General features: G+C 54.4%; 1 protein-coding gene and 1 long non-coding RNA gene across 15 annotated transcripts in view; one reads left to right on the top strand and one right to left on the bottom strand.

The window, feature by feature from the left end:
- Positions 1 to 7,688, bottom strand: part of CHD6 (chromodomain helicase DNA binding protein 6) — a 92,428-nt gene extending 84,740 nt beyond the window's left edge. For 11 of the 14 annotated variants that reach the window (XM_039563653.1, XM_039563659.1, XM_039563658.1 and 8 more), the window contains exon 1: positions 6,672 to 6,950. In XM_039563653.1, coding sequence (XP_039419587.1) covers positions 6,672 to 6,935 — 264 coding nt within the window. In that variant the 5' untranslated portion in view covers positions 6,936 to 6,950. Of the gene's footprint in view, positions 1 to 6,671; positions 6,951 to 7,559 lie in introns of those variants that run through there. The other 3 variants (XM_039563663.1, XM_039563661.1, XM_039563662.1) reach the window with 1 other exon arrangement.
- A 247-nt stretch (positions 7,689 to 7,935) lies between these two features.
- On the top strand, positions 7,936 to 18,000 carry LOC120411088. Its single transcript, XR_005603508.1, has 2 exons — positions 7,936 to 8,073; positions 9,210 to 18,000. It is a non-coding gene; the product is annotated as an uncharacterized LOC120411088 (long non-coding RNA).
- Positions 18,001 to 27,481: the final 9,481 nt, after the last annotated feature.

The raw sequence follows: 27,481 nt of genomic DNA, 5'->3' as shown, positions 1-27,481 counted from the left end.
CAATGATGCCAGCTCCTCAGCTATAGGCAGTGCTTTAATACACTTGGGTAGCCCTTTGAAATGGTGAGCACACAAAGGCCTGCCCAGACACACTGCAAGTAAAATGCTGCTGAAAGCGCATAAGGAGAGGTAGCCCCTTCTTGCCTCAGCTCATAAACCCCTTTAGTCAGAGACCAGCTCAGGGAACAGTTACAAGAGCATCAGCCTTGCCAGACTGGAGAGCCACAGCTGCACAGGCAGGGAAGGCACAGGCAGGAGAGGTTCCCGCCAGAGGATGCCAAGCCACTGTCACTAATGCTGGCTGCAGAGCCCCATCTTTGCAGAGTCCCTTTTTCCAAACAGAACTGGAACCCCAGAGCACACCAAGCCTCTTCCAACAGCACACAGGCAGAGCTGCAGATCTCTCCTGGACTCAGGCTGCATTCATTCAGGGCACAGATACAGAAGATGCCCCGGACACTCCTGGCCAACCAGCGCCATCACCATGGGGTCAGCCAGCCAGTGAGCAAGCACATGGTATCAGTTGCATCAAGCTACCAAGAAACTCTTGTCCCTGTTTGCCTGGCAGGTCTGTAGACATCAGTCTCCTCTGACATGTAGCAACATGGAAGCCAGGTAAGCAAGCTCTGGACAGAGCAGGAGAGCATGGTTCCCACAGACCCATGTCCTAGCCCACTCTTACTGCACGTACCTGTCAGAAGTCCAAACCAACATGATTTCCACATGTCCTCTTCCCTCTGTACTTGGATAAGCCACTCATATTCTGAACCCTTCCTTCAGCAGGCATCTCTGAAGGAACAATCATGCAACAAGGACCAGAAATCCACTTCTGCTCTGTGTCTGTCTCCCTCATCCAACTAAGGGTGACAGGAAGAGCAGGAAATAGAGCTGGATCCAGGAAAAGGTTTAAGAACACTGTCCTCAGCCCTAATGCCATGCTCCACTCAGCAGAGCAGCCAATGGAGAGCCTGTCCAGAAACCAGAGAGCAGTATCTGCTGATAAACACATTTCCACACACAGTATCCCCTGTCAGATGTGGGCACAGCTGTACCTATTCAAACACAGAGGTCCTGCAAGCTGCAGAGTCACACCTCAATACATGGCCCTTGCAGAAGGCACTCTCCTTGAAATTACAACTACGAAAGCTTCAAAGAGCCTGTGCCTACAGGGACACACTCCTTCCTTTGCCTTTGGGATTTAGGACCCTGGTCCTCACACTCAAAGCACAATGTGGAACTAGCCTAACTCCAAACCAGTGACTTTATTCTCTGACAGAAACTCTCAGCCTCCAGAGCAAGGAGGTGGAGCAGTCACTGTGACTGGCCCACAAATCTGCAACCACAAACCTCAGCACCTTCACAGAAAGCACAAGCCTTGCTTCAGCCAGCCTCCCCGCAACATCACTGCGCAGCGAACAGCACAGTCTCTGCTGTCTGCGGTGGAGGAGAGAAACCTGCTTTTATGTATGCACCAAAGTGCATGCCGGGAAAGGCTCAGATACTCTGGTGAGGGGCACCCTGCAGGGACTGAGAAAGATCACTGAAAAACAGGGCTTTGCTTGCCCTAAAGCAACAAGCAGAGAGGCATACAAATAGGAGCAAAGGGCTGTGCATTCGTACACCCCACTGCGCTCCTTCCGAAGCTAAGCAAGCACAGGGTACAGCAAGGATGCACCAGGCACTTAAAGAAGTCATCAAAAATGGCTCTTTTCAGATCCTCAATTAACAGACATTGAACACTTAAACTTCATTTTATCTAAAGTATATTCTAAGTTCAACCAAAGCAGATGAAAGATTGAGAGTTAAAAGTACTCTGTGCACAAGACCTAGAGAACTCAAGGCAGTGGCTCACACAAAAATAGCAGCTTTCACAGCACATCTATAGCAAAGCACTAATGTTTATTCTTGTACCTAGGACTAACTTTAATTCTGCCTCGATGCACATATATAACAAGGGATTAATGTTTCTTAAAGAACCAATACTTAACCTACCTATATGTCAAAGAAGTGGAAGTCCCCCGTAAGTTTGTAGCACCCTTGTTCCTGCATGTAGCTAATTGCTAATGTTGGAATTCACCTTCCAAGGCAGCCATACAGTGTAAGGAAGTTGAAGTGCAAAATGAAACTATGTCCACAAAACATATCTATTTTCAGTGCAACCTCTCTGGAGCACAACTCCCAGCAGCGGTTGCTAACGGGGAGGGCCTGGTAGCTAAAGTCCCTCAATTAGCTAAAGTCCTGCTTCTGCCTTCAAAGAAATGCAAATGAGATACCTCCTGGGGGAAGAGGTGGGGAACTTACATCCCAGGGGGTATTAACACTAAGGGCACTAAGTTCTTTCTCCACACCAGTCTGCTGCCAGCCACAGGGACACAGAGGCACAGCCCCCCCCAGCCTTGCCCACCAGGCCTTCGCACAGGCTTTTTGCTGGGGTCACCCACACATGCCCATGCCCTTCCCACCTATTTTCCTGCGCCAGAGCTCCCAGGCTGTACATCAGATAGTGAATGAAACAACCTTGCCCATCTACTGCCTACCTGTCCCTCCCTTGCAGTAACAGGCACATTAGCAGGACATGCAGCGAGCTCATGGGCCTAGAGTAACACCAGCCTGACCCCTGATACTGTCTCCTACTCTGATGTGAAGCAGGGCTCCACAGTTCCCAAACTTTTATAGAAAGATTTAGGAAATACTCTGAAACGTGACCCTGACAAGCATAACTTTTTCCTGCTTTCAGCACAGTCACCCCAAAAGGAAGGAATGAATTACCTGCACTTCAATACAGACTTCCCATCACAACTGCGCCAAATAGCAGAGAGAACCAGACAAGTGTCAGAAAGTTTCACCAGAAGAGAGCTAAACTTAATCTCACCAGGAAAAACACAAACCAAAAAATTCCCAACCACCACGGTAAAACAAACCACCCCAAAATAACCAGCATAAAGTTTGGGAAAAGGCAAGCCTGCAGAAGGCATGCTGTACCTCAGAGGACAGACATTCATAATAACATGAAGCAGCATCCCTCAAGGGGAAACCAGGGCTGGAAAATATGATGGGCACCCCACGGCCAAGCCAGTACCTCACCATCACAGTAACACCCGCACTCTTTGAACCATACCCAACGCGCCTCTGCAAGCACATTTCCAGTGCCCACACAGAAAACTAAGAGGGACTGGGACTTGGTTCCCACGCTTCTATTTTCTTTTCTGGACTGAAAAAGAGTGTTTTGCTCCTGTTAGAGCAAGATTTATACTCACTACAGGCTGCGAATGCCTTGGAGACAACAGGCTGCGGTACGGAAGCAGCATGCACCCCTTCACCTCAAGGCATATTTCCTCCACAGAGAGAAGGTCCTCACACAAAGGATGGGTCAAAAGCTCCCCTGACCCCCACCTGGTGCTAACACAACCCAGCATCTCTCTAAGGACTGAGCCCACGGGCAGCACAGAGCAGGAGCTCTACACTCAGGCACAAACTGTCCCAGCTTTTAGCTGACTTCCAAAAGAGCCAACTGCACTCAGGCATTCCCTAGAGCACAGTCATAACCTTTCCCCAGACAGCTGCCAGAGACCGGCCTCAAATATTAAAGCCCAGCTACAGTGTCCCAGGTATACCCTAATTCTTAGGCTGACTGGACACGTCCAACATAACAATGCTAAAAATTATTAGCTACATATTGGCGGATTGCTAGGCTGCATCCCAGATTTTCCCATATAAGGGAAAGTTGAATGCATTGTCCTATCACACAGAAAACATATTGCACCAGCCTGAGATACTAGGAACAAACTCAGATTTGTCTCATGTCACAAGCTGACACCCAGAGAACCATGTTTGTCCCCTTTTGCTGCCAGGTTGGTCAGCTTTCCCCAGCTCTATTATTCCACCAGGGACTGGTGCTGGATGATCACTGGAGCCTGGGACAGGCATTGCCCAGTGTGGCACTCACAGCACTGGTGCTGTGCAGGGCCCAGCACTTCCTTAGAGGATTTTGGTCCCGCTACCACTACGCATGGCAACACAGGCACTGACACTGACACCTCTGCCACAGTCAAGGGTAATTCTGTTTTCATAGGTTTTTAGGGTGCTAAGAACACAAACCCTGCATGCTGTCACTTACACTCTGCCCGCAGCAAACACTGCTGCTTCACTGCATACAGACCCTTCACCCTGACCATCTTCTCTCCCCTTGACAGCGCTTGTTGGCCTCCAACAACCACTCTGCCTCTGTTTTCACAGACCAGGGCAGGACCACCAACACCAGAGGCTGACTCCATTGTCCCAAGCAGGAAATTGGGGATGAGTGAGGAGAAATGCATTCACTGCTACTTGCAGGAGCAATGAAACAAGCCCTCTCAAGTACTCCAAGGCCCAGTGAGACATCCAACCACTGAGCTTGACAATGTCTCTTTAAGACAATCATAGAGCAGCCTCCCTGTGCATGCCTGCTTTCCAGACCCAACACAGAAGTCTGCATTCCTGCACCAAAGGCTCACTCTCAGCACAAGGCCCATCAGCTCTTCCCCCTTACTGAGAGCAAGCTTCTCCTGCGCACTGATGAGGACGATATCAGCTCTTATCTGCGCAAAGCCCAGACAGGCCTGGACACCACAGCAAAACACAAAGGCCTGCTCTGGCAGCCTCTCAAAAAACAAGTCTCACAAAGTTGCCCAGCTCACAAAAACAAGTTCACGTGCTTGTACAAAGCTCTCTTGAAATAACACAAACCACTACAGTGAAACTCTTTATGTTATCCACCTGTAGAAGTTTATGTGTTTGGAGAAACTCTTGATAAAATATTAAAAATCACTCAAGGAAGATTAAATCTTAAAAATTATTGAGACTACACTTTTGGGGGGTACAGGGAAGCAGAGATTTACTTCCTGCTGAAGAAATACAGTAAAAAGCAGTCAGGAAAACAAGACACTCCTCTGAGAGCCTCCTCCACCAAGCCATTAGAAATCAACAGACCCCAAGAAGACCCACAGCACTGACCCCTGGGTCTAACATTGGAACACCTAGGGCCAGCTGCTCGAAGACAAGCAGCATGGTCCCCTAAGGCCACCATGGAGGACAATGGAGAAAAGGTAAACTCAAGCCATTAAAAAGGCATATACTAGCAAACTAGACAGCAGCACTCAGAACACAGTAACGAGGCCCCTGACAGCATCTTCCATGAGAGCTGTGAATTATTCACAGCAGCAGCATGGATAAACACTGCAAGAGCTGCCTTAGTGTCAGATTCACACAGGGTACCCATATTGGCATGCAGCAAGGGGCTACAACTGCCTCCTCAGGGACAAGGCAGCCCATATTTCTGCTGGGAAGAATGAGACAACAGGCAGGAATAAACAGCCTTGGCTGTAGGGTGGGCTTCAAACTTCATCGAAGGGCAAATGAACCACGATCAGTCAAAGTCCTCTCCTTGACTTCAGCTTTTGTTTGAAGAATAAAAACATGTACTTTCAGTTCTGCTGCACAAGGCACACATGTACATTTTCACAGGATCCAGCTCTCCTAGTTAACGTGTTTTTCAGCTTGAAGCACCTGAGGGGCAACATTCAATGAGCTTCACCCCACTGCTGTCACGCTGCTTATCTGTGCGGTGAAGGCAGTGCAGCAGTATGTCCAGCACTCCTGAAGGACCTGCAAGAACAGGCAGCTGTACCAATTCAGAGACATGGGCTGAATTAGAGTTCCCAAAGACAGACAACGTTACACTTTGTAGTGGAAGACGAATCAATTTTCAGGAAAGGAACCCGGGGGCAGCCCTAAACCAAAACCAACCCAGCTCAAGGCCAAAAGCCTTGCAAGAGAAACAACTTATTTACTCCAGGAAGAATTTACTCCCAGAGCAAAATATGATGTTATTGCATCATACTTCAACAGTTTGACCAAAACTACAATTTCTCTGCAAAGGAGCACAGCAGAGCTCCTGCATGAACAAGGTAAACAAAGGGCGAGGAGAGGCAAGACAGCACCTCTTCCCATACCATCACCTGAACAGGGCCCAAAAGCAACAGCAACACTTCACGGCAGAGAAAACACTCCCTGAGAGCTCGGTGTTTCCTCTCCTCCGGCAACACCCTAATCCAATTGACTCTACAGCAGTTAAAAAGATACTCTGCAAATGAAGGGGTCAGGGACAAACATCTAGCAACACAACAGCATCTCTCTGCCCCCCAGGAGCCCCTGCCAGGGAGGCCAGTTCAAGCTGGAGGCTTCTGCCCAGTCCCATCGGACACTGCACAGGCACAGTCAACCATCTCCATCTGTCTCTCCTCATTCTCCAACCCCAACAGCATTTGCTGCATTTCCTGAGCAGGACGTAAACAAGAAAAAAGACTGGGCTTTTGGTTAAAAGCATCCCAACTCCCTGAAGAAACAAAACAAGCATTTTTCACAGCAAAACTACCAAAAAAACTCTACCACATCAAAGGCCAGCAGCAGACCAGGCAGAACCAACTCTGTGTATGCTGAGGCAGCCTGCCTGGGCCCCGCGGTCCCCGACTTCGCTGCGAGTTCAGTGTAGTTGTCAGCAGGAAAATTGATAACCAGAGGGGGACCCGCTCTCAGGCGGGTGCACCCTTGCAGCAGCAACCCGAGCTGACGATTTCGCTTCCTCCTCCCGTATTTTTTGCGTGCGTGTCTCTCACAACCTTCATCCTACAAACCTCATTGATCAAGGCTAATATCCACCTCCATCGCCAGTGAACGCCACTGGCGAGCACACGGGAGCCCCACGGCGCTGCCACAGACACGCAGCGGGCGCGACGACTGCGGCGAGACGCGGCTCCGCCGTGCCTGCGATGCCTCTGTTGTGACATGGCTGCGGTGTCACAACGGATCCGCGTCTGCTCCGCGCGCAGCGGGACGGAACCGCGGTGAGAGGGACGAGCCCGCGGCCCGGCGCGGCGGGAGCGGCCCTTCCACCGCATCCCCCTCCGCGCCGCGGCTCGGCGGGGCCGGACAGCCCGCGCCCCGGGGGCCTCCAGCAAGCAAAGGAACCCGCTTCCCCCCGACCGCCAAGTTTAAAGACTTAAATATTGATATTCTTGAGCACCGCAGCCGAGATGCCAGGGGGTAACTGCGCCCCGCGGGCGGGCTCCGGCACCCCGCACCCGGGGGGGGCTCGCTCCCCCCTCCCCGGCCGGGAGGAGCCTCCACGCAGCGCCGTGGGGAGCCCGCCCCGCCTCCGCCCCCGGCCCCGCACGCCCCGGGACCCGCCGCCGCTGCTGGGGCGCCCAGCCCCGCGCTGCCGGCCCGGAGCTGGCGAGGCCCGGTCGAGGGCGGACGGCAGGGCCGGTGAGAGGGGCCGCGGCCCCCCCGCGCTGCCGCGGCCCGGGGGGCGGGGGAGGGCGGCGCGGAGGGACCCGGGGGCGCCGCCGCCCCTCCCCGAGGCCGGAGCCATGACAGGGCCGGCGGCCGCCCTGGCCCCCGCCCGCCCGCGCCGCGGCCCGCGCCGCCGCCGCCGCCTTCATTCATAGCACCGCCCCGGCGCGGCCCCGCTGCCGCCCCGGCCCCGCCGGGCGGGCGAACCCAAAGTTCGGGGCAGAACTTACCCAAAATGGCTCCGCAGCCGCCCCAACACAAACAGCTTTTATTTGGTGAAGTTTAGCCCAGCACCCTGCAAGGACACCCTAACCTCGCCCGGGCCCGCCCCCGCGGTGCGCCCATTGGCTGCCCAGAGCCGCGCGCCGCCGCCCATTGGCGGGCCGGCCCGTCAGCCGCGCGGCGCTCGCGCCAAGCTTGGCTGCAGCGCGCCCGCCGCTCGCTCCATTGTGCTCCTGTTTGCACCGATGAGAGCGCGGCGCTGATTGGCCGCGCCGCCGCCCCCGCGCGCCGCCGCCCCGCCCGCGCCCTCCACGTCCGCGCTCGCCGCGCGTTGCCCGGATGTGAACCGGGCCCGAGCCCCGCCCCGTGACCCGCCCGCCCGGGGCCCGCCCGCAGCGCCCCGGGACCTGCCCGCACCGCACCGCACCACACCGCTCGGCCCTGCTGAGGGGCTGTGTCTGCCCCGTTCCCGCGCCGCGCTCCCCGCAGGCGCTGCCGCCCAGCCCCGCCGAGCTCCTCGAGGTGCGAAGGCGCCCGCGGGCGGCCCCGCGTGGAAGCGAAGCGCGGGAGCGGCCTCGGAGGCCACAGGCCCGGGAGGAGGGAATGCCCCTAGAGGGATGCTCCAGGGAATGCCGCTGCCCAGAGGGGTGCTCCAGGAGACGGGCTGGGAGCAGGCTCAGGGCACGGGCTGGGTGACCCACCTCTGCAGGGAGAAAGCTGGCGTGGAGCAACCGGCAAGGTTTGGGTCCGGCAGGGTTCGGGTCCAGCACCAGTTAAAACGGTGAGCCAAGCCTGCCGAGGTGGGTTTTCCACTGGAATTCCTCACAACCAGACCTCCTTGGGACGCCTATTCCTGGTCACACAGTGTTGAGGGCTCCCTCAGTCCCTCCTCCACCTCAGCACCCCGCAGCTGGACCAACAGCACCCTCGCTTTGGTGGCCCGCAGTGCCATGCCTGCTGTTCTGCCTGGGAAGGTGGGAATGCTGGGGAAGAGGAACAGAGCTGGCAGTGTGCAGTCACTCCATCCTCCCTGCTGATGCAGAGATGCTCTGGCACCAAAAGACACACTGCTGGAGATAATTAGCACTGCTGCGACTCGGATTGATGAACTGAGTACAGGGCAGTCCTCATGCAGCCATACTGCCTGCCAGGCCCCTTGGGAAGCTGGCACAGTCCTGTGCTGAAGTCTTGGCATGTTCAGCACCAGCTGGCGCTGATGTCCTGTGCTGTCTGGCTGGCATGTTCCCTTTATGCCTCCTGGCTTTCCCCAGATGCTCTCCTCAGAGCTATACAGCTCTTCCACTGGTCATGGAGGTCTGCTGGGCAGCACCACTGGGCAGTGCTGGTGTCCTCTGCACGCAGTATCACTGCACACTTGTAGATTAAACACAGCCAAGGGACATGGATCCATCACGGAGCTACATCCACCCCATTCCACAGCTCCTCCAAGTCCCCCACACAGACCAGTATACTGTGCTCTTCCCAGTGAAGCAAGTCTTCCTTCTCCACAGCATTCTCCTTTATCCTTTCTTGCTTGCTCCAACCCACATCTCCACCCTCCATCCTTTCTCCTCCCTCAGTCTGGCTCCTTGCCTACGGATGGCACTGGTGGACACTGCTGAGATCTCATGTGTATGTTTTGTCTTTCCTGTCCCCAGGTTCAGATTCTTTCTGCTTACAGAAGGCCAGCACACATGCAGTATTCCTCTCCAGTGCCTTCCCCATTCCCTAGTCCTGCCTGCTCCTTCTCTATCCACCAGCCTTGCCTGTACCTGATGTGTTCATCCTGCACCAGGCAACCTTTGGCAAACCAACATCATCCTGTGCTGTATCTTCGCTCCGTCTCTAGAGCAGCACTTCAGCCTCAGAGCGAAGAATGCCTGTTAACATGGAATTAATTGGTATTTTATAACCAGGAAACCAAAGCACCTTATTTGCAGATCAACCACTTTTTGCTCAGTTGGTCTCTAAAGGAGTGGCTCATTGCTGTACATGTAAAATGGGCTGCCCAGGGGTTAGGGATGGATAAAGCAAAGCACAAATTCCCTTGCCAGATTCACCTGGCAAGTGTAATTTGGAAAGACATTTTAACACCTTTGTTACAGAATTGCAGAAGTTTTGATGGAAAAGGACCACAAGAGGTTATGTAAGGGGTTTCCAGAGGTCCCTTCCCAGCACCACGCTGATGATCAGCACAGGATGAGATCAGCCGTGGCTCTGCCTACCTGAGCCATAGCACCTTCCGTGGCCAGATGTTCCCCCACCCTTCTGGTGACCTCTGTGAAGGCTGCACCATCCCAACATTCCACCTTAACCTTTCAGGACTTTGTGGTTACTGCTCCTTAATGTATCACCAGGCACTGCCAAGAAGGTTTTGAGTCCATTATCTTTGAAACTGCTTTATCAGTACTTGCAGACTGCTGGTGGGTCAGGCCCTGCTAACTCTTCACCAGGAGAAAGCAGCCCCGCTCCTCCACCTGTATTCAAGGGCCGTGTCCCCACCTTGGTTGTCCAGCACTGATGTCTCTCTTGGCTTCTCAATTTTGTGGGTTCCAATACTGGACAAAAAAAAGAATGTATGATTTTATAACAGAAACTCATCTGCCAGTTCAGTCTTAATCCAGGCCACGTCTGTTTATTATTTACAGAGTGGGATTGCTGTGTTTTGGACGAGGTGATTTAGAGAACTGTTCCAGAGTCAGTAATTCATTGTGCTTGCAACCCCCACACAGGACTGAGGAGCGTGCCCAAACTGTGACCTTTCCCACCTGGTCCCCTCACAAGGCCAGCATGAGCTTTGTTTTTGAGTGACCTCAGCGTCCTGCCAGTACTAGAACCTCCCTCAGCCTCTCTGGAAAACAGGGTTAAATCCTGAGTTTGACTGTTTCCAAATCCCCCTGGGCTCAGGCTGTAACCCCTGTGAGTGCAGCTGAGCAGAGCTGGGGTCAGGCATCACCTGGAACACAGTGTTGCTGCCAGCACCCATCACTGTAGACAGTCTTTGGGATAATTCTCTTCTGATCTAAGAAGTAATAATAATAATAATAGTAGCAGTAATAATAATCTGACATTCTAGCATTTACAAATAGGGATTGTGGCAGTCTTCCCTGGGAAAATTGCTCTGGGCTCAGGATACTCCCATACTTCACTGCCCAGAAGGAGCCTGCCTCCCAGGGAGCTCGGCCAGCCTGGCACCAGCACACATCCTTACCTGCATCCTTACCTGCAATGTGCTGTGTGGACGCTACTGCCCACCACATGCACAAACATCCACTGTGGCCCTGATTTACAGGTGTCCCCCACCCTGAAAGAGAAACTCATTACCGTTATGTACTTCCCTTGAAACCAATGTTACGTGGAATCAGGAAAAGCAAAATGCAAACAAAGGTGGTTACTCACAGCATCAGCCATCCCCAGGTGGGTGGTTGTGACCTGTATCGCGTTCCCTGTGTGCAGTGACTCTGCTCTGGCAGCCCCTGTGTGCAGCTCTGTGAGGAGCAGCAAGAGGCCGAGCTGCCACCAGGGACAGAGGACCTCCAACGTCACATGCCACTCACAAATGTTGCTGATTTTTTCAAGAGCAGATTTTGCAGCAGAAGGTGCAGCCTCCCCCCAAGAGTGCTGGGCTGAGAGGCACCGCAGCTCTGTGCCGTGCCTGCAGACAGTGCCAAAGGCGCTGCATGTCCTGGCCAGGAGCCCCAGAGACTTCCAATCCCTGCTTAAGATGCAGCGGCAGTACTGATTGCCCGGGCAAACCTTGGGGCTGCAGCACTTTGGCCAGGCGGATGCACGTGCCCAGCTGGCACACACGGGTCTGGGCAACCCTCGGGCATCCACAGGCACAGTGCTGGGTATGCTGCCACCACAGGGACAGGCCCTGGCAGCTGCAGGGACAGCTTTGGCAGCAGAAAGGACAGAGTCCCTCAAGGCTGAAGAAATGCCAAGTGTTCCCAGGCTGATCTCATTCCATTACAGAGAGGGATGCTCCAGAGATGCCTTCAGGGCAGGCTGGGCTTCTGCAGGGGCAGGCAGAATGACTGGTGTCCCCTCTGGGTGATCTCCCACCCCATGACACAAGACAAGGGAGATAAAGGTTTCTCTGTGGTGGCAGCCCTCACCTGGGATCAGGGCAGGTTTTGGAAGCTGGCTGAAGAGACCATTAAAGAAGCAGATAACTGCTGTTAGCCATAGGCATCTTGTGGTAGAGGGATGCAGGGCTTTTTCCAACTCAGTAAATTAGTTTCAGCTGCTGCTGTTGTAGCAACCCCTGGCTTGTGGCCTTCTGAATGTTTGCACATTTCAGAGCATCCTTCACTTGCCCAGTTCTGGGGAGGCTGGTGTGTCTCCGATGGTTACCTGGGGTCTCCTTACAAGCTGGAGGCTTTGTTGGGGCTCTGGAGCTTTTACACGAAGAATAGTCTTGCCAGTCTGTCCCGCTTGTCCCAGCATAGGGATTCCTCAGCTCCTTTCTGCTGGGCATCTTCCCATGCCAATGAATGGCCACACTGGCCAGGTCCAGCTGGAGGGGAAGCTTGGCTCTCATTGCTACCAAGGTGCTCTGTCTGACCTCCATCCTGGCTTTCCAGATGAAAGTCAGAACTGAGGACAGAGCTTCAGTTCTCCCATCCCTCTTTGATGATCCATTTGTAAAGCGAGGCAGAAGGGTACATTTGTCCAGAAACTGTCCTGCAGACTTGACAGTAGACACACAAGATAGTTTCTGAATGGACCATAAATGAGGTATGTTAAGATGTACACCAGCAGACAGTGCTGGTTTTACTGAATGCTTCTTCTCTATATGCAGATTTCAATACAGATTGCTTATGCTGATAAAAACCTGGGCAAAACCACTGGAGTTATTGTGCTGGAGTCATCAGCATGAACAGACTATGTCTTGGCCATAGCACCGGGTCACAGTCAGCCTGGGTATGCTGCACCTGGCAGTTAGGTCAGCTCAAGCATCCTCAAGCATACTCTTCCCCATACACAGCACAGGCACAATCAGAAAGTGCCAATCTTTCACTTCAGACTGGAGTTTGTGTGTGACAGGGGTGTTGGGTAACTCATCTGCTACCTCCATGGTGCAGATGCTGACAGAGGCTCAGTTTGGGCCAGGGGGTTTGTGCACGTACCCACTACAGGAGTCCTGTGTCTGGGAACCAGACATAGTGCAGGACCATCTGAGGGGCTGGAGACACTCATGGTCTCTGGCCTGGGGTTCAAAGGGAGGATGAGATCACATAAAATCATGTCCTTTAGACCAAAACCTAATGTATCTGGCTCTCTGCTAGAACAAACCCCCTTAAGCTGATTCAGGACTGTCACAAAAGTAATTTGATTTGGGAAAGATTTGCTCTGCTTGAAGTGAAGGTCAATTCGTTTGGGAAATGCTTTGGCTAAACCCATCCCTGTCTGCATCAACCATCTCACACCCTTGAAGGGGATATTTTCTAAAGCTGGGTGTCCATGGGCCCATGGCCCACTGCCAGACACAGGGAGAACTACCTGGGACCCAGCACCCAGCAAGGTTTGGCCATGGTTCTGCAGACAGGCTGCACAGAAGTTTACCAGCCCTTGCTGCTCATGCTGTTGCTTCCCAAGAGCAGATGTATCCCTGCTGCTTGTGCTGGTGGCCCTCCTGGCTGCTGTCATGGGTCCCCTTCAGCAGTGGAGAAGTCAGGGCCATTCCAGAGACTGAAGCCAGGAAACTGGAGATGGAGGCTGTAATCACACCAGCAGCAAAAGCATCAGTTACATTTGCAAGGGGCTTTTGGGAGGATTTGCTTGGGAGCACTCAATGGTGGGCAGTGATCCCCAGGCTGCCTGGTCAAGGGGGACATGCAGGTCCAGCCACCAGGTCCTGCTGGGTGCCACACTGCAAAGCAGGTAAGAAGCAGAGCTCAACAGCTAAATGCCTGTGGTGAGGCAAACTAGACAATGGAACTGCCCTTGCGGCCCTTTTCTACCATCTTCAGCCATGGTTCCAGCCAGATCCAACACAGCAGGAAGGAGAGGGAGTTGCTCTCATGCTGCAGCACACCTCCTTCCCTTCCCTGCTGTTGGAGCACACCTCTGCCCCTGTGAAACACAGAGCCTGCAGGCAGCTGGAGGGGAGGGATCAGATTTTAAAGCCCTGTGAAGCCTGTGAGCAGCCATGAGTAATTAACCATGTCATCAAGGCAGAATTCGACATCTTCCAGACTGGTGTGGCAGAGTGAATTAGGGCAGAGTGGGGTGCAGTGTGAGATCTGAAGAGCACTTGAAACCCAGGTGAGATGCTTGGACACATCTGGGGCACCACAGGACTCTCCAGCTCCAGGGGTCACCATGGCCTGATCCTTGTGAAAACTTCCATGTGTCAGGTGCCCTTCAGTGGAGCCAACAGCGAGGAGCTGGGAGGCTCCTCCATGAGCCGCTGAAGGGGTGGCCCGAACTGCGCATGGGATTGGAGGTGCTCCAACCCACATGCCTCTTGGCCCTGGTTTTGCTTGTTGCTTGTGGGATTATCCTGCCTGTGTTCCCTCTGCCCAGCTGTGTCAGGAGCAGTCAACCTCCAGGCTAAGCAGGAGACCCCAATGTTCCCTTGGCCTTGGTCTAGGGAGTTGGCAAGGTAGGCTGCAGTGGAAATTCCTCATTCAAGGACAGAGGTTTCTGTGGATGTGGTTATTTGAGGAAATTCCCTTGTCCTCTAGAGCTTCTATCAGATAAATTACCTGATCACTGTTGTAAATTTTCCTGTGGGATTATTTGGGATTATTAAATGGTTTCCTGGGCCTTGCTGCTGCAGATAATTGATATCAGGGAAGGTGGGGTGCTGTGCACAGGGCTGTCACTCACCCTGTCCCTGCATGAGCTCTGTGCTTTGTCAGTGCTGTAAACCTGCAGTCTGTCCAACACTGCATCCTGCTCATGGCATGGGTATAAGATTGTGATGGATCACACAGGGAGGATTTGGGAGCCTCCTTCCCCACAGGACTCCACATACCCCATGGGAGGCTGTCCCACAAGGCACAGTATCACAGCCCAGCTTATCCTGCAGGCAAGTATGGAGCAAAAATTACACATAAAACTTTAAATCTATGAAGAATTTATACCTAATCTTCTTTTACTGATGCTTTTCTGCAGCTGCAGTCCTGGACTGAGGAAGAGGACTGAGCAGGCAGCTGTGGTATTCTGCGTCCTCCTGCCCTGTGCTGTATGAGCCCTGTGGACCCCATGTGGTGCTGCCAAGGTCAGCTGTGGTGGCAGAAGCTGTCACCTTCATCTGGTCAGACTTAATCCCAGGGGCACTGTGCACAGCAGTTTTACCTGGGGGGAGAAAGATCCACCACCAGCAGTTTCCCAGTGACATCCCCTGGACTTAACTTTTTGTTCAAGTTTTGTGGCTCTTATTACTCTGGAGCTGCCACCTCAGAGCTGCTTCTGAGCACTCCTCCAATTAGTGAGAGTGAAGGGTGCTTAACATGCTGCTTATCATTAGCCAGGTCCCTGATTATCCATCACCCGTCTCAGCGTGAGCTCTGCTCATCCAGTGCATGCAACTAAAGCAGAGCCATCGACCATCACTGCCCCGGACTGAGACAACAGAAATTATTTCACAAATTCAAATTACACTGCCCTTGTCTCTATACACACTGTTTCTCGCCTGGCACATTTTCCTCTCCCTGTCCCCAGCTGATTTTGTTTCCAGACAGGTTTCCCCACCAGGCTCCACTTTCCCCAGGCTCTCACTGAGCACTCAGTATGGGGGTCTGCTGCCCACATGAGCTTCATCTGCTTTGTTTTACCCCAACATTTTATTCCTATGACTTCTCCATCTGTCTGTTCCTGAGGGAAGCTGGTTTGATATCCCCAGCTGCAACATCTCTGTGAGATTGTGACAATGGTGCTCCCATGGCCCATACAGACCCGTTTATCCCTTTATGTCTCTTGTCCAGTTCTACCTTTGCTTCTTCACAGGCCATAAGGACAGCCAGGCCCCAGCTAAAAGGGTTTTCCATATGTTTTTGCCCAGAAATGGTTAAATCCTGAAAACAAGGGAACCTTTGGGACCAGCTAATGCTAATACCATGTAATACCATGCTGTTGTGGACCTGGCACTCTCAGAAACCTCAGCAATGGAGACTCCAGCCCCTCCTTCTTATGACTGGGAAGATTATTCCCACTGCCTACCTTGATTTTCCCTGTCATAATCTAAGCTTGATTCTATTTGTGTTATCTGGCATGGGCAGATTCCTTGTTGCAGGAATCATTTACATTCCAGCAGACTGCTGCTGCAGCCCCCTTCACTCCCTCCTACCAATTAAACAGTCCCACTTTTGCTGTGTTTTCTTGCCGTCATGCTTTCCATGTCTCTGACATCTTTATCTGGATCCTCTCCAACCAGCACAAAGGGCAATGTCCACACATAGCTGCCTTCTCCAGCCACTGCTCCCAGCTGCTGTGGAAAAGGCAGAGCTGCCTCCAGCAACTCCACAGCCCTCTCACACATCCCAGCATTGTTTGCCCTTTTTTTTTGCTGTTAGCCCCCTGCTCTGCAGTTATTAATTAGCATGTCAGTCCCTCCCCCCAAAATTGCTTCTTGCAAGTGAGTAATTTCTTTGTTTATACAGTTCCTTGTCTATACAATGTGCTGGATGTGCTGGGATGCTGCTGGTATGGGGCTGTGCTCCATGATGTCCTGCTCCCCAAGCCTGTTTATCTAATTTCTCAGTGAGGTGTTGTGTAGGGAGAGTTTGGGGTTAGGAATCTGCCTTCCAACATAACCCCCACACTTCCTATCTTCCTACTTCCTACTGTGCCTGCAGTTGTGTATCTCATGATCTCACCTGCTGACAGCCACAGCCTGGATGCTGAGCTGGGACCAGCACTCATTTCACACCAGGGTTAGGCTGGATATGATTTTCAGCTTGCTGCTGAGATGTGTTTATGGACCTGTGTCCAAGTCCTTTGAACATCAAGTGTACACACTGTGTTTCCTGTTCTTCTGTCAGAGGAGAGAACGAGAACAGGCTTGCCACAATTTGCCCTGAGAAGCCAGAGGTGGCAACTGCTCCCCACTGTGCCGCCCTGCAGGTTTGTGGGCTGCTTTGCTGCTTATCCTTGTGTTTTCCAGAAGTCCAAAGTAGCACTAAGAACTCAGGTTTCTCCTTTTTTTAAAAAAGCCACACAGCGTTGCCTGTCTGCTGTCCCAGCTCCCTGATTTTGCCCTTCTGCTCCTGGCTTTCCTGCTGCCTGCTCTGCCTGTATCCACATAGGGCCAGACCATCCAGACCTGGCCTGCCTGCGCTGCTCTGTGTCTCCAGGCTCCCCAGTCCTGTTCCTGGCAGCGTTGTTGCCTCTCACTGGTGCTGACTGCACACCCTGGCTGGTTCAGGCTGAGGCACTGAGGCAGTGAATGTTCTTGGCACCACAGCATCCATCATTCCCCTTTCCACCCCAGAGTATCAGCCCTGGCTTTGCCTCTCCCCTTCCTCTCCATGTGCTCTCACTGCTTTGCCTGCTGAATCCTTTTTCTGTTCCTTTTGGCCCTCTTGATTTTGCATTCTGAGTGGATGCATTTACACTCAAACCTGTCTGCCTGCTTCCTGTTTGCTCTGGCAGTTTGGAGACAGCATGGGCTATTTCCCATCCTGACATGGCCTTTGGTGTGGCCATTGCTGTGGTGTCCTTCAGCCTCTCTCCAGCTGGGCTGTGAGCCATGAACAGCAGCCATGGCCAATATCAGGGGAGTTGGAGACACCTGAGGTGTACAGAGGGGCAGGCCAGCACCCAGCAGGATTGGGGAAGTTGCTCTAAGGACGAGGTTTTCCCCATGAGGGTGGCCAGACCCTGGTCCTGGACTCACAGAGCTTTGGGCTGTCCATTTGTGGAGCTATTTGAACCACACCTGAACAAAGCCCCGAGCATCTTGCTCCCATGCCCCAGAGGTTCCTATTCCCAGTCTCAAGCTCTAGCTCTTTCCCTCTGCAAGACAAGGAGCTCTTTCATGTCTGGGTGGCATTCATCCCACTGATTTCCCCCCATACTCCACATCCACACCCTAAGGTTAGAAGCAAAGCCATAGCCTTTCTCTTCTACTTGCCTCTTCCCAAAGAAAAAAATCACTTTTAAAGCCTTGGGAGTATTTTCTGGACAGACTCTCCCTGCTGTCCTGGTACCACACCAGCTGCTTGGGTAGAGACATTCTCCATCACCCTGATGTCCCGGATTTTGGGTTAGCCTGGCAATTGCTCATGGAAAGTCCCTCAGCTTGGCAGGATGGCATCCAGGTTCTCACTGGATTGCAAGCCAAATGTATCCAGCCTTCCTATACAAAACAGTACATTTCCCTTTAATCCGCTGCCTGTCTTTCCAGGACAAGCTTCATCCTTCCATATTAATATTCCAGTCATGACCCTGAGCCCACCAAGCCTTTGTTATGCCAATTAAATCATAATCTTGATTGCACATTTAGACTTCCAGCTCCTTTTGTTTATCCTCCTGGAGTGCCCCAACAGGGCATGCAGTGGGCTGACCCCTGTTCTCCTCTGTGCCCAAGGGCTCTGCCAGGAATGCCACATCCCTCCCGGGTCTCCTGTGGCTTCTGCAGGTTGCAGGTGTGCAGCTTCACACCTATCCATGTGCTAGGGCAGCTGGCAGTGCTGGGGCTGGCCAGGCTGGACCCCTTTCCAGCCTGGAACCCACTTCCACCCTAGTGCCAGGAGGTGAGTGAGGGTGGCCAGGGAGGAAAGAGGGCAAGGGGGAGCAGTGAGTATCCAAGCTGGGCTCTGAACAGCATCCGTCTCCATGCAGCAGCCCCAGAGCTGCTGGAGGCAGCTGTGGGCAGGGGTGCCAGTGGCTGGGGATGATCTGTGCTACAGGCATCAGGGCAAGGGGCTGGCGGGAGGGACGGGGCTCCCAGGCCCCTCTGTGCTGGCTGCAGAGTCCGTGATGGTGCAAAGGGGTCCATGTGTCCTCGTGCATGGGAGTTCTTTTCAGCCAGCAGCAGAGCACCGGAGCCAGGAAAAGCCATGTTTGAGTTATTCCAGCTGCAAGGCCACACTTAGACATTGTCAGTATCTGGTGTAAATCCAAGCTCTGGGCATACTTCCCAGGGGTGTGAACCCTCTCCTGGAGCTTTGTGCTTTGTCATCAACACTGGATGGAAAAACAAGCCTGCTCAGCACTGCCTGGAGCAGCCTCAACCAGCAGGATGCTCCCTGCCCACACCACTCCAGTGTATCCTGTGGATTTAAGGCAGGGCCCTGCTCAGAGGTGCCAAGTCCTTGTTTCCCAGAGGCAAACCAACTCACAGCAGAGCCCAGGGAAATCAATAGTGCAAAGGAAAATGAGCTCATTAAACAGCCATCAGCTCAATGCGAGGAGCCTCCTGTCCTCCTGCTGCATCCGTACAGCTGTTGCCTGGATCTGCCCAGAGCCAAGCCCAGCTGCCAGGCTAGCAGCAGGAAGAGATGCACTTGCTGGGCTGCCCAGTATTCCCATCTCCCGTGTGGGCGCTGGACTTCCCTGGCCTGGCGGGGCTGAGTGGGGCAGCTTTTGGGAGCTGTTCATCTGGAGCAGCCCAGGGCAAGGTCAGGGCTGGGCACCAGGCACAAGATTTGCCACTGGCTCTGCCAGACACCCAGGCACAAGCAGCACCTTCCCACCGGCTGCCAATGCCCTTCTTTGACCAGCACCTTGCAGAGAAGCACAAAGCTGTTGGGACACACTGGCCCTCCAGGAGAGGAACACCGTTTACCCGAGCATCACCCCAGCCAGGCTGTTTCCACAGCCTTCCGGGGAGCTGGTTTTTTCCCAGCGGACATGAGCTGATGGGGGTGGGAGGAGGGAGCTGGGGGGAGGGGTGGCCTGGCTACAGAGGGCCAGGAGCACCCAGGGCTGCAGGAACAGAGGCAGAAAAAGGTTCTTTGCAGTGAGGGGACAAGGGACAAGGGGCAGACACTGGGACAAGCAAAGCTCAGGCTAGGGCTGGTGGCTTCCTGCATGCCATGAGTCATCCTGCCATCCTCCGAGCTAGGATCTCCACTGCAGATGAACAGGGAAGGAAACAAGGGTATTTTTTAAGGTGTGTGCTGGAGCTGAATGCTGTGCAATAGGGAAGTTTCCTTTTTGAAGGCAAAACTCAGTTTCATTTTCCTTAACTCCATGAAATAATTTTATTCCTTAAAAAAATTCCATTCCTTATCATTTTGTTACAAACCCTGCTGAGCCAGCACAATTATTTTGTGTGAATTAATGGTACCAACTATTTGCAGTTCCCTGTGTGGGCAGAGGGGTGGGTCCCACCACAGACAGTGCCCTGGAACAGCACCCCAAAACTCCTTTGACACCCCGAGATTCCCTGGCACTGTGCAGCCCTGGCAGATGTGTGGTGTGGCCCTGGGGCATCAGCTGTGTGTCACTGATGGGGAAACTGAGTCAGGCAGCAGCCAGGTGCCACTAAATTTCGCATCCACCACGTCAAGGGCTGGTGCTGCTGTTCCTGAAACACTGACAATAAAACAGCCCAAACCCAAGAGCCACCAGGGTGTCGTTCATTACTGAACCTGGTGCTGGTGTGGAGGAAGGGCCCCACTCATGGGGATTTGTCCCCTTTGGGGGACTTCTTACAGGGGACAGTGATTCTGTGCCAGGAGGAGGACAAGATTTATTCAGGCCAAAAGCAGGTAAGTTGTGGGGGAGGAAGAAAAAGGGGACAGGGCAAGGCAGAAGCAAACAAGAAAAACTTCAGGCACATATTTTTGGGGCAAAAATGCGGGTTTCCCACAGGACCGGTCAGGCAGGTGGGAAGGAATAGGGGCATGAGGAGCAGCCATTTCCAGCAAGTTTCAGCAAGAACAAACTTCAGGGGAGCAGGAGGGAGGGTCTGGGGGTGTGAGTATGCTTTGGGGAGCCTCCAGTACCCTTTCAGGCTGAGAGACTCTGAAGGATGACCCCAACCTCAGGCCAGGGTTGCAGCACATGCAGGAGAGCACCACGCAACGCTGTGAGGGAAGTGCCTCTCAGCACTGTCCCCAGCTGTCCCCCTGCCCCACCACTTGCCAAAGGTGCCCCATGTTCCTCGTCCCCCTGATCCCAGACTCCTGTGGCTGTGCAGGAGGGAGTGGCACCCTGAGAATCAATATCAGCTTGTCAGCTGCTGCTCCCCTGCCCCCAAACACTGGTGGCTTCTACAGCCACTGCCTGGCTACAGGCTGGGATTCTTGTGGCCGTGGGAGTCTGTGTGCTGGGACACATCGGCAAGCACTGCACCATCCCCATGTGCTCCACCCCATAGGTTCCACCCCTGTCAGCACCATCCCTGTGTCCACTGTCCTTGTGTGCCAGGTCCGAGGTGACCTTGTTCCCTGGCCATGTTACTGCCATTGGAGCTGCCATGAGGAGCCCTGTGCCAGAGGAGGCACACGGGGACTGGCAGCACCTTTGCTCTCCCTCTCCAGGGCTCTGGGAAGCCCTTGGTTTGGAACACAGCAGCAGGATGGTTCCCTTGCCACCCATGTTCCCTGCCTGTGTCCCTGGAGTGGAGATATTCCTGGAGAGAGAGACTAGAGTTGGGAGCAGAGGTGCCTGCATCGGGTGGTCAGTTGATCTCTGCTAAGCCTGGGGTGACTTTTGGCCTCTCTGTGGGCTCTCCAGGGAGACATTCAGCTGCCCAGAGTTCAGCCTGATTGACTTCTCCAAGGTGACCTCTGCTCCAACACTGGAAGGGTGCCCTCATTCCTACTGCCACTAAACGTCACTTGGGTCAGTGCTGCCTCCTCACATTAATAAAACCATAATTTGGGGGTCACAGATGGAAACTTGAAGCTGAACATCCTAAAAATGCTTCAGCAAAAGTGAATCTGTGTCCAGGGTTGCCCAACAGCAGCAGTGATCGCCCACCATGGGACCTCATTCTGCCCAGGGCCATGCCAGGAAGTCCCTGCTCCATGGCAGAGGTGGCTGCATAGTCCTTGTAGAGTCAATTGATCTCCTAATTAGAGGCAGTAATTAGGGTGCTTCTTGCCACCTTATGGTGTGGGAGACTGGAGCAGGGATGCAGCTCGTGGCCTCCTGTGTTGCCTCCCCATTTCCCTCCTCCATCCCAGGCATTCTAGTGGCATGGCAGGAAAAGGATGGGCCGTGGTGCTGCCAGCAGTGCCTAGTGTGGCACAGCTCCTGGCTAAGCTGCCTGGGCTGCCCACCCCGCTGCCCACCCCACTGCCACTGGTGCCTGGCCCCTGCGCTGGAGATTCGGCTCCAGTTGAAAGGTCACAGTCGAATAAAAACCCAGCAAGTTATTCCTCTGCTGGTCTGCAGGACCAGCACAGGCCAGCTGGCACAGCCTGTGCCTTGGCCTTGGCACTGGTACCCTCTCAGGACTGGGCTGGCAACATTGCATCCCCAAATCTGCCTGCAGAGTCAGTGGGGTTTCCCTGCCTGCAGTGGGATGTCAGCAAGGAGCAGCTCCTTGGGACGCCCACAGTGCCATCCCCAGTGTCCCGGGGCAGCCTGGCACCAGCCACCCCCCAACAGCCCTGCTGTCCCCTCCCCATCCCCACCACACTGGCTCTGCTCTTGCTCCCCTCTCATGGCAGTCATCAACCATAAATGTTGCTTTGTATCCCAATGGCCAACAACTGCTCAGGGAGGGAATTACTATTTAATTACCCAAAATTACAAAGAAATTTATTTTCAGAGTGATAGCAGGTCCGGTCTGACGTGAATTCCTCATCACTGGGGTATTATTCTCCCTGGAAAAGGGAGCTGCTCTGTGCTGGGTTTGTGCTGGCACCAGGACACAGCTCAGCAGAGTTCTGCTGCAACAAGTTTTGCAGCATGAAGGTGGGCCTGTGGGTTGCAAACAGCCACTCTGGGTGGTCCATGTGTCCCCAGTGTTCCCAACCTTGCAAGAAACCTGCAGAAGATGGATGTGCATGATGGCTCTGGACCAAATAACAAATCCCACCCCCAAGGCAACCCAGCCTGGAATTATTCTGGAATTATCAGGAACAGCAGCACCAGCCCTACTTGTGGTGGATGTGAGATTTAAGGCAGAAGAACTTTGGTATTTTTATGGGAAAATGGCTCCTGGTAGTGTGTGCTGACCTCCCAGAAAACCAACCATGTTCTGCACTGCATCCCCAGCAGGTGAGGGGGAGATTTTCCTCTCTGCCCCACTCAGGCGAGACCCCACCTGCAAAGCTGCCTCCAGCTTTGGAGTCCCCAACACAGGGAGGACATGGAGCTGCTGGAGTGAGTCCGGTTGGAGATTAGGATTTTTCCTTTTTTTTCTTTCTCTCAGGGAATTTTCTCCCATCTGTTGCCTAAGAAATGATAACAACCAGTACTTAAAAGACAAAAGAAGTGGCCAAGATGGGACGAAGGGGTGCAGCTGGCTGCAGCTTCTTAGCCGGGAGCTTTTCTCTTGGGAAGGGCAGAGAGACCTCGAGAGTTTTGGCTGGGGGGTGAGGGCTGGGCTCAGCTCCTGGCTCTCTCTCGGGATTGGAGGGGAACGGTCGAGTTGCTGCAGCCGGTGAACTGGGACCTTATTAACACCCAATCTGACTGGAAAGGACCCTCACCATCTACTCGGGTGCCTCAGGGGAAAAACCCGGGACCCCGACCCCGTCCCCGTTCCCGGAGGGAGCAGCTCCCGGCTGCTGCCGCTGCCGGGCCCCGCTGCTTTCTGCCGCTGCTCCGGCTCTTTCAGTGCACGTTAACCCGACCCCCCGTGCCCGCCGGGACACCCCGCGGCTCCTGCTACGGCTGTGGAATTTTCTGCTACACTTTGTCTGCCAGCCGGGTGCGCCCGGCTCCGCTGCGGCAGCCGCCGCTCCGAGGTTCCTGCTGCGCTCCATTCCGGCTCCCGAGCGGCACCCGAGGGGCCCGGCTGCCCCTGGGGCTTTGCCAAGGAAGCCCCTTTTCCATCCCTCCCGCCGGCCCGGCCGCCATCACCGCGTGCAGAGGCGGCCGAGCTGGCGCCACAGCGCCCCCTGCAGGCGCGGGGGAATCCCCGCAGCCGCCCTGCCCGGCCGGGAGCCACCAGCGCCCCTGGCGGCCGCGAGCGGAGCTGCACCGAGGGGAAAGGGCCTGCGGCCGGGAGAGGCCGGCCCTGGGCTCTGCTGCTGCTCGTTGGTGCTGCCGGCGCTGCTGTTTGTGTGCCTTGGCACCCACACACACACCAGCAAAGAGCTGCTACTCCTTCTCCCGTAGCTCTGCCTGAAAGCCCCTTAATTTCAAAGCGATCATAATTTGGAGGGAAGGGGGTCACATTTTCCATTCCAAGGGAGGCTCCTGCCTTCCTTGGCAGACACCTGTCCTTCAAACCAAGACAAACCAAATGAGAACACAGAGATCTTCCAAGGGCTGGAGCCCCTCTGCTCTGGAGCCAGGCTGGGAGAGCTGGAGGTGCTCACCTGGAGAAGAGAAGGCTCCAGGGAGAGCTCAGAGCCCCTTCCTGGGCCTAAAGGGGCTCCAAAAGAGCTGGAGAGGGACTGGGCACAAGGCACGGAGGAACAGGACAAGGAGGGCAGGGTTAGATGGGATACTGAGAAGAAATTCATCCCTATGAGGGTGGGGAACCCCTGGCACAGGTTGCCCAGAGAAACTGTGGCTGCCCCATCCATGGAAGTGTCCAAGACAGGTTGGACAGGGCTTGGAGTACCCTAGTCTAATGGAAGATGTCCCTGCCCAGGGCAGGGGGCCTGTACTAAATAACCTTTAAAGGTCCCTTCCCACCAAAACCAGCCTGTGATTCCATGTTTCCATAAGCACTGTCTGTAGGTAGGGCTGAACAGGGCTGTGCAGGGCTGGGCTGTGTCCTTCCTGTCCCTTGTGAAACATGAAGCCAAAGGCTGAAACCCAACCTGTCCAGCCTGGGACCTGCATCCCTGTGTTCCTGACAGCCACTTTCAAACTGTGATGAGAAAACAGCTCCACATCCTTGATTTCCACTCCCAGCATGGCACTTAGCTTTCCCCTGTGGTTTTTTTGTTAAACCTCCCTTGTCATTATTCCAGCTTATTCCTTTTGCTCTTTGACCTAGGGAGGTTCCCCTTGCAGGCAACCAGGCAGGGTCCATCTCCATAAGGGCAACACAGTCACCAGGGGGACCTGGGCAAGCTGGTGGGACATGTGAGGGGCTGTAGGACTGGGCTGACCCTGCTTGGACACGCTCAGCCCCAGTGAGGAAATTCTGGGTCTAGGGCAGGCCAGGAGGTTGTTATGACCCATCTCTGAGGCAGGGTAAGTTATTGTTAATAAATCCCTCGGAGCAAAAGAACACTGAAAGACCACTGTATATATGAGCCAGATGTATTTTAAAACAATTTCATTGTAGCAGAAAGGAGGTAGATGTGTGGTTTTGGTTTTTCTATAAAAGTATAAAAATAACATGAAGAAAATATGTGAGCAAAAGAAAGAATGAGAAGGAAAGGACAAGAGTAGATAGTGGAGAGGACAAATATCTCCACCTGTGAATCCAGTGATGAGACTTGATCATTGCAATTCCAGTGTCTGTGGTCAGGATAATGGTCACAGATCCACTGGGAGTGGGAGCTGTGAAACAAAAAGTCAGGTTATATACGTCCAAGTTGGCATGGGAATGCCCCTATCCTTCTCCAGGGAGGGGATTCTTTATGTCTGATGTAACAGTATGGGGCACACTGCTTTCTGCTGGAGAGAAAAGAGTCAGGGTCTACTTTGGGATCCTTGGTGGTATCAATCCCCCTGTATTTGTCTTGCCCACTCCTTGACCCCACATCTGCACTTGCGCTGTGCTGTCTGGTCACCACAGAGTGGAACAGGAAAATTGGCTCCAGAAAGGTTCTTCCCTACTTCTGTAGGGCCCTCCTTTCCAGGCATGTCCTGTTCTAACTTGCCAGTCATCAGTGTTTGAGGCATAACAATGCATGAACTCCACTGTCCAGGCTTCTACAGAGCTGGAGAAGTGCCCAATGCTCATCCCAGCCACTCTCCTCCTCCCTGCCCAGATGCTGCCACTACAAAATGAGGAGCTTTCCTTGGTATGGAGCTGCCAGGGGTTTCTTAAACATGTCCATGGTGAACAGGGGCTTAGAGATACCATTTTGGCTGTCCCAGGCAGTGCCACAGAATGCAGGCAGCCAGAGCAGGTCTCTGCTGGCTGCAGGAGGCAGAGGATGGAACTCATGGGAGCTCTGCCCAGAAAGAGGTTCCTGAAGCCCATGGGACGTTCCAACAGGACAGTTTTCAGGCTGTGCATGGAAACAAAGGGAGTGGTGGGTGAGAGCAGGGGCTGGAGCTGTGGCAGGGGCAGCAGGGGCTGCAGTGCCTTGTGCCCACTGGGCTTGGCACTTGCTGGATGCACCGTGGGGCTTCCCAGGAGGCAGCTGGTGCTGGATCTGCCAACATCTCCCTCTTGCTTGGGGACATCTGTCCCCAGAAATGCTGGGCAGGGGGCTGAGTAACTGCCAGGGGCATTGTCACCACTGGTTTCTCCCACTGTCACACGGATCACAGACCAGCACTGGTGCTGACTTTGGCAGCTGCTGGGCCTCCAGGGCAGGTGCCAGGCTTCAGTGGCACTCAGAGGGCCTCAGGGAGTCAGGATTATGGGGTGATGGGGTGATGAGGTTCTCTGAAGCTCAGGAGGTGCTTAATTCCAGTTCTTGCCCAAAGCAAGGTCACCCGTGCAGTTGGAGTGGGCTGCACATCTCCCAGGATGGAGCCCGTGCCACTGCAGGAGCGTCCTCAAGGAGACAAATCTTGGCCCTAGAGGTTTTGGAGTAGCTCTGCTGCGAGGAGGGGCTTCGGGGGCTCCGTGCTTCCTGCGCTGCGGGCAGGAGCCGTGTCGGGGCTGGGCTGCTGCCCTCCCCCGGCACTGGCCGGTGCCCCGATCGCCAGGAGGCTCCGGGCTGTGCCCGCAGCTCCAGCCCGAAACCTCTTCCTGCTGCACCCCAGCCCTGCTCCTCCGTCCCGCTGCCCCCCGGGCCCCGAATGCCCGTCCCCTCTTGCCGGACCCCGTCCCGCAGCAGGCAGCGCTGGCTCCCGGCTCTCCAGCGCTGCGGTGCCCGCGTTGCCGGGGCTGTGGCACCGCGCTGGTGCTCGGCCAGGGAGGAGGGGGCTGTGCCTGCAGCGGCCGGGGCTGGGCATGCGGCCCCTCTGCCCAGTGACTCCCGCGGTACCTTGCAATGCTGCCTTCACCCCATCTCCAGCAGGAACCTCATCCGGACCAGTGAGCCAGAAGCGTCCCTATGGCCGGTCCTCATCCCTGTTCATACCTCTGGGGTATTACAGGGCCGTGACAAACCACCTGCCTGGAGGGTGGCCCCCCTTGCCCCCCAAATTCCCCACTGGAATAAATACAGCTGGTATTTATGAGCAAAAGGCTGTAGGGAGCAAAATGCATCCGCTGCCCCATCATGCCTGTGCCGGCGAAGGGACCTGGGTGCCAAGCTGGGAACATCAAACTCACTGCCCAGGAGGCAGCGGAGGGTTGAGAAGAAGCTCTGGGAGCTCTTGGCAGGTGTGTGAGTGTGGCCTGGGCTCCCCAAATGCCACAGCTCCTGCCTGTGGCCAACACTCAGGTCAGCACAACTTGCAGCCCTCGGGGAGCAATGGGGGGCTCTGAGCATCCCCCACTGTCTCCTGCCAACCACCCAGCTCTCGGAGCAGGAAACCTCTGATGGAAGAAGCAGGAAGTTCCAGGGCTCCCTCTGCACCAATGCTGCTGCCCCGGAGCCCCTGTGGCCACACGGCCTGTGTCTGACAGGAAGAGTTTCTGCACAGCACCATGAACGGTGCCCACCCAACTGCCCCCAGACTCCCACACAGTGCCAGGAGCAGCTCTGGGTGCTCTGGATGGCTGGAACAGAGCTTGGGACCACAGGACACATCCTGAAAAAGAAGGCCCCTGGGGAAGAGAAGTCTGGGGGTGCAGCACCCCTACATCACACTCCCCCCACCT

The sequence above is a fragment of the Corvus cornix genome, chromosome 20 (assembly GCF_000738735.6).
Source record: "Corvus cornix cornix isolate S_Up_H32 chromosome 20, ASM73873v5, whole genome shotgun sequence".
Taxonomy (NCBI): domain Eukaryota; kingdom Metazoa; phylum Chordata; class Aves; order Passeriformes; family Corvidae; genus Corvus; species Corvus cornix.
The sequence above is the reverse complement of the archived record's forward strand: the minus strand, read 5'-3'. Positions and strand labels throughout refer to the sequence as shown.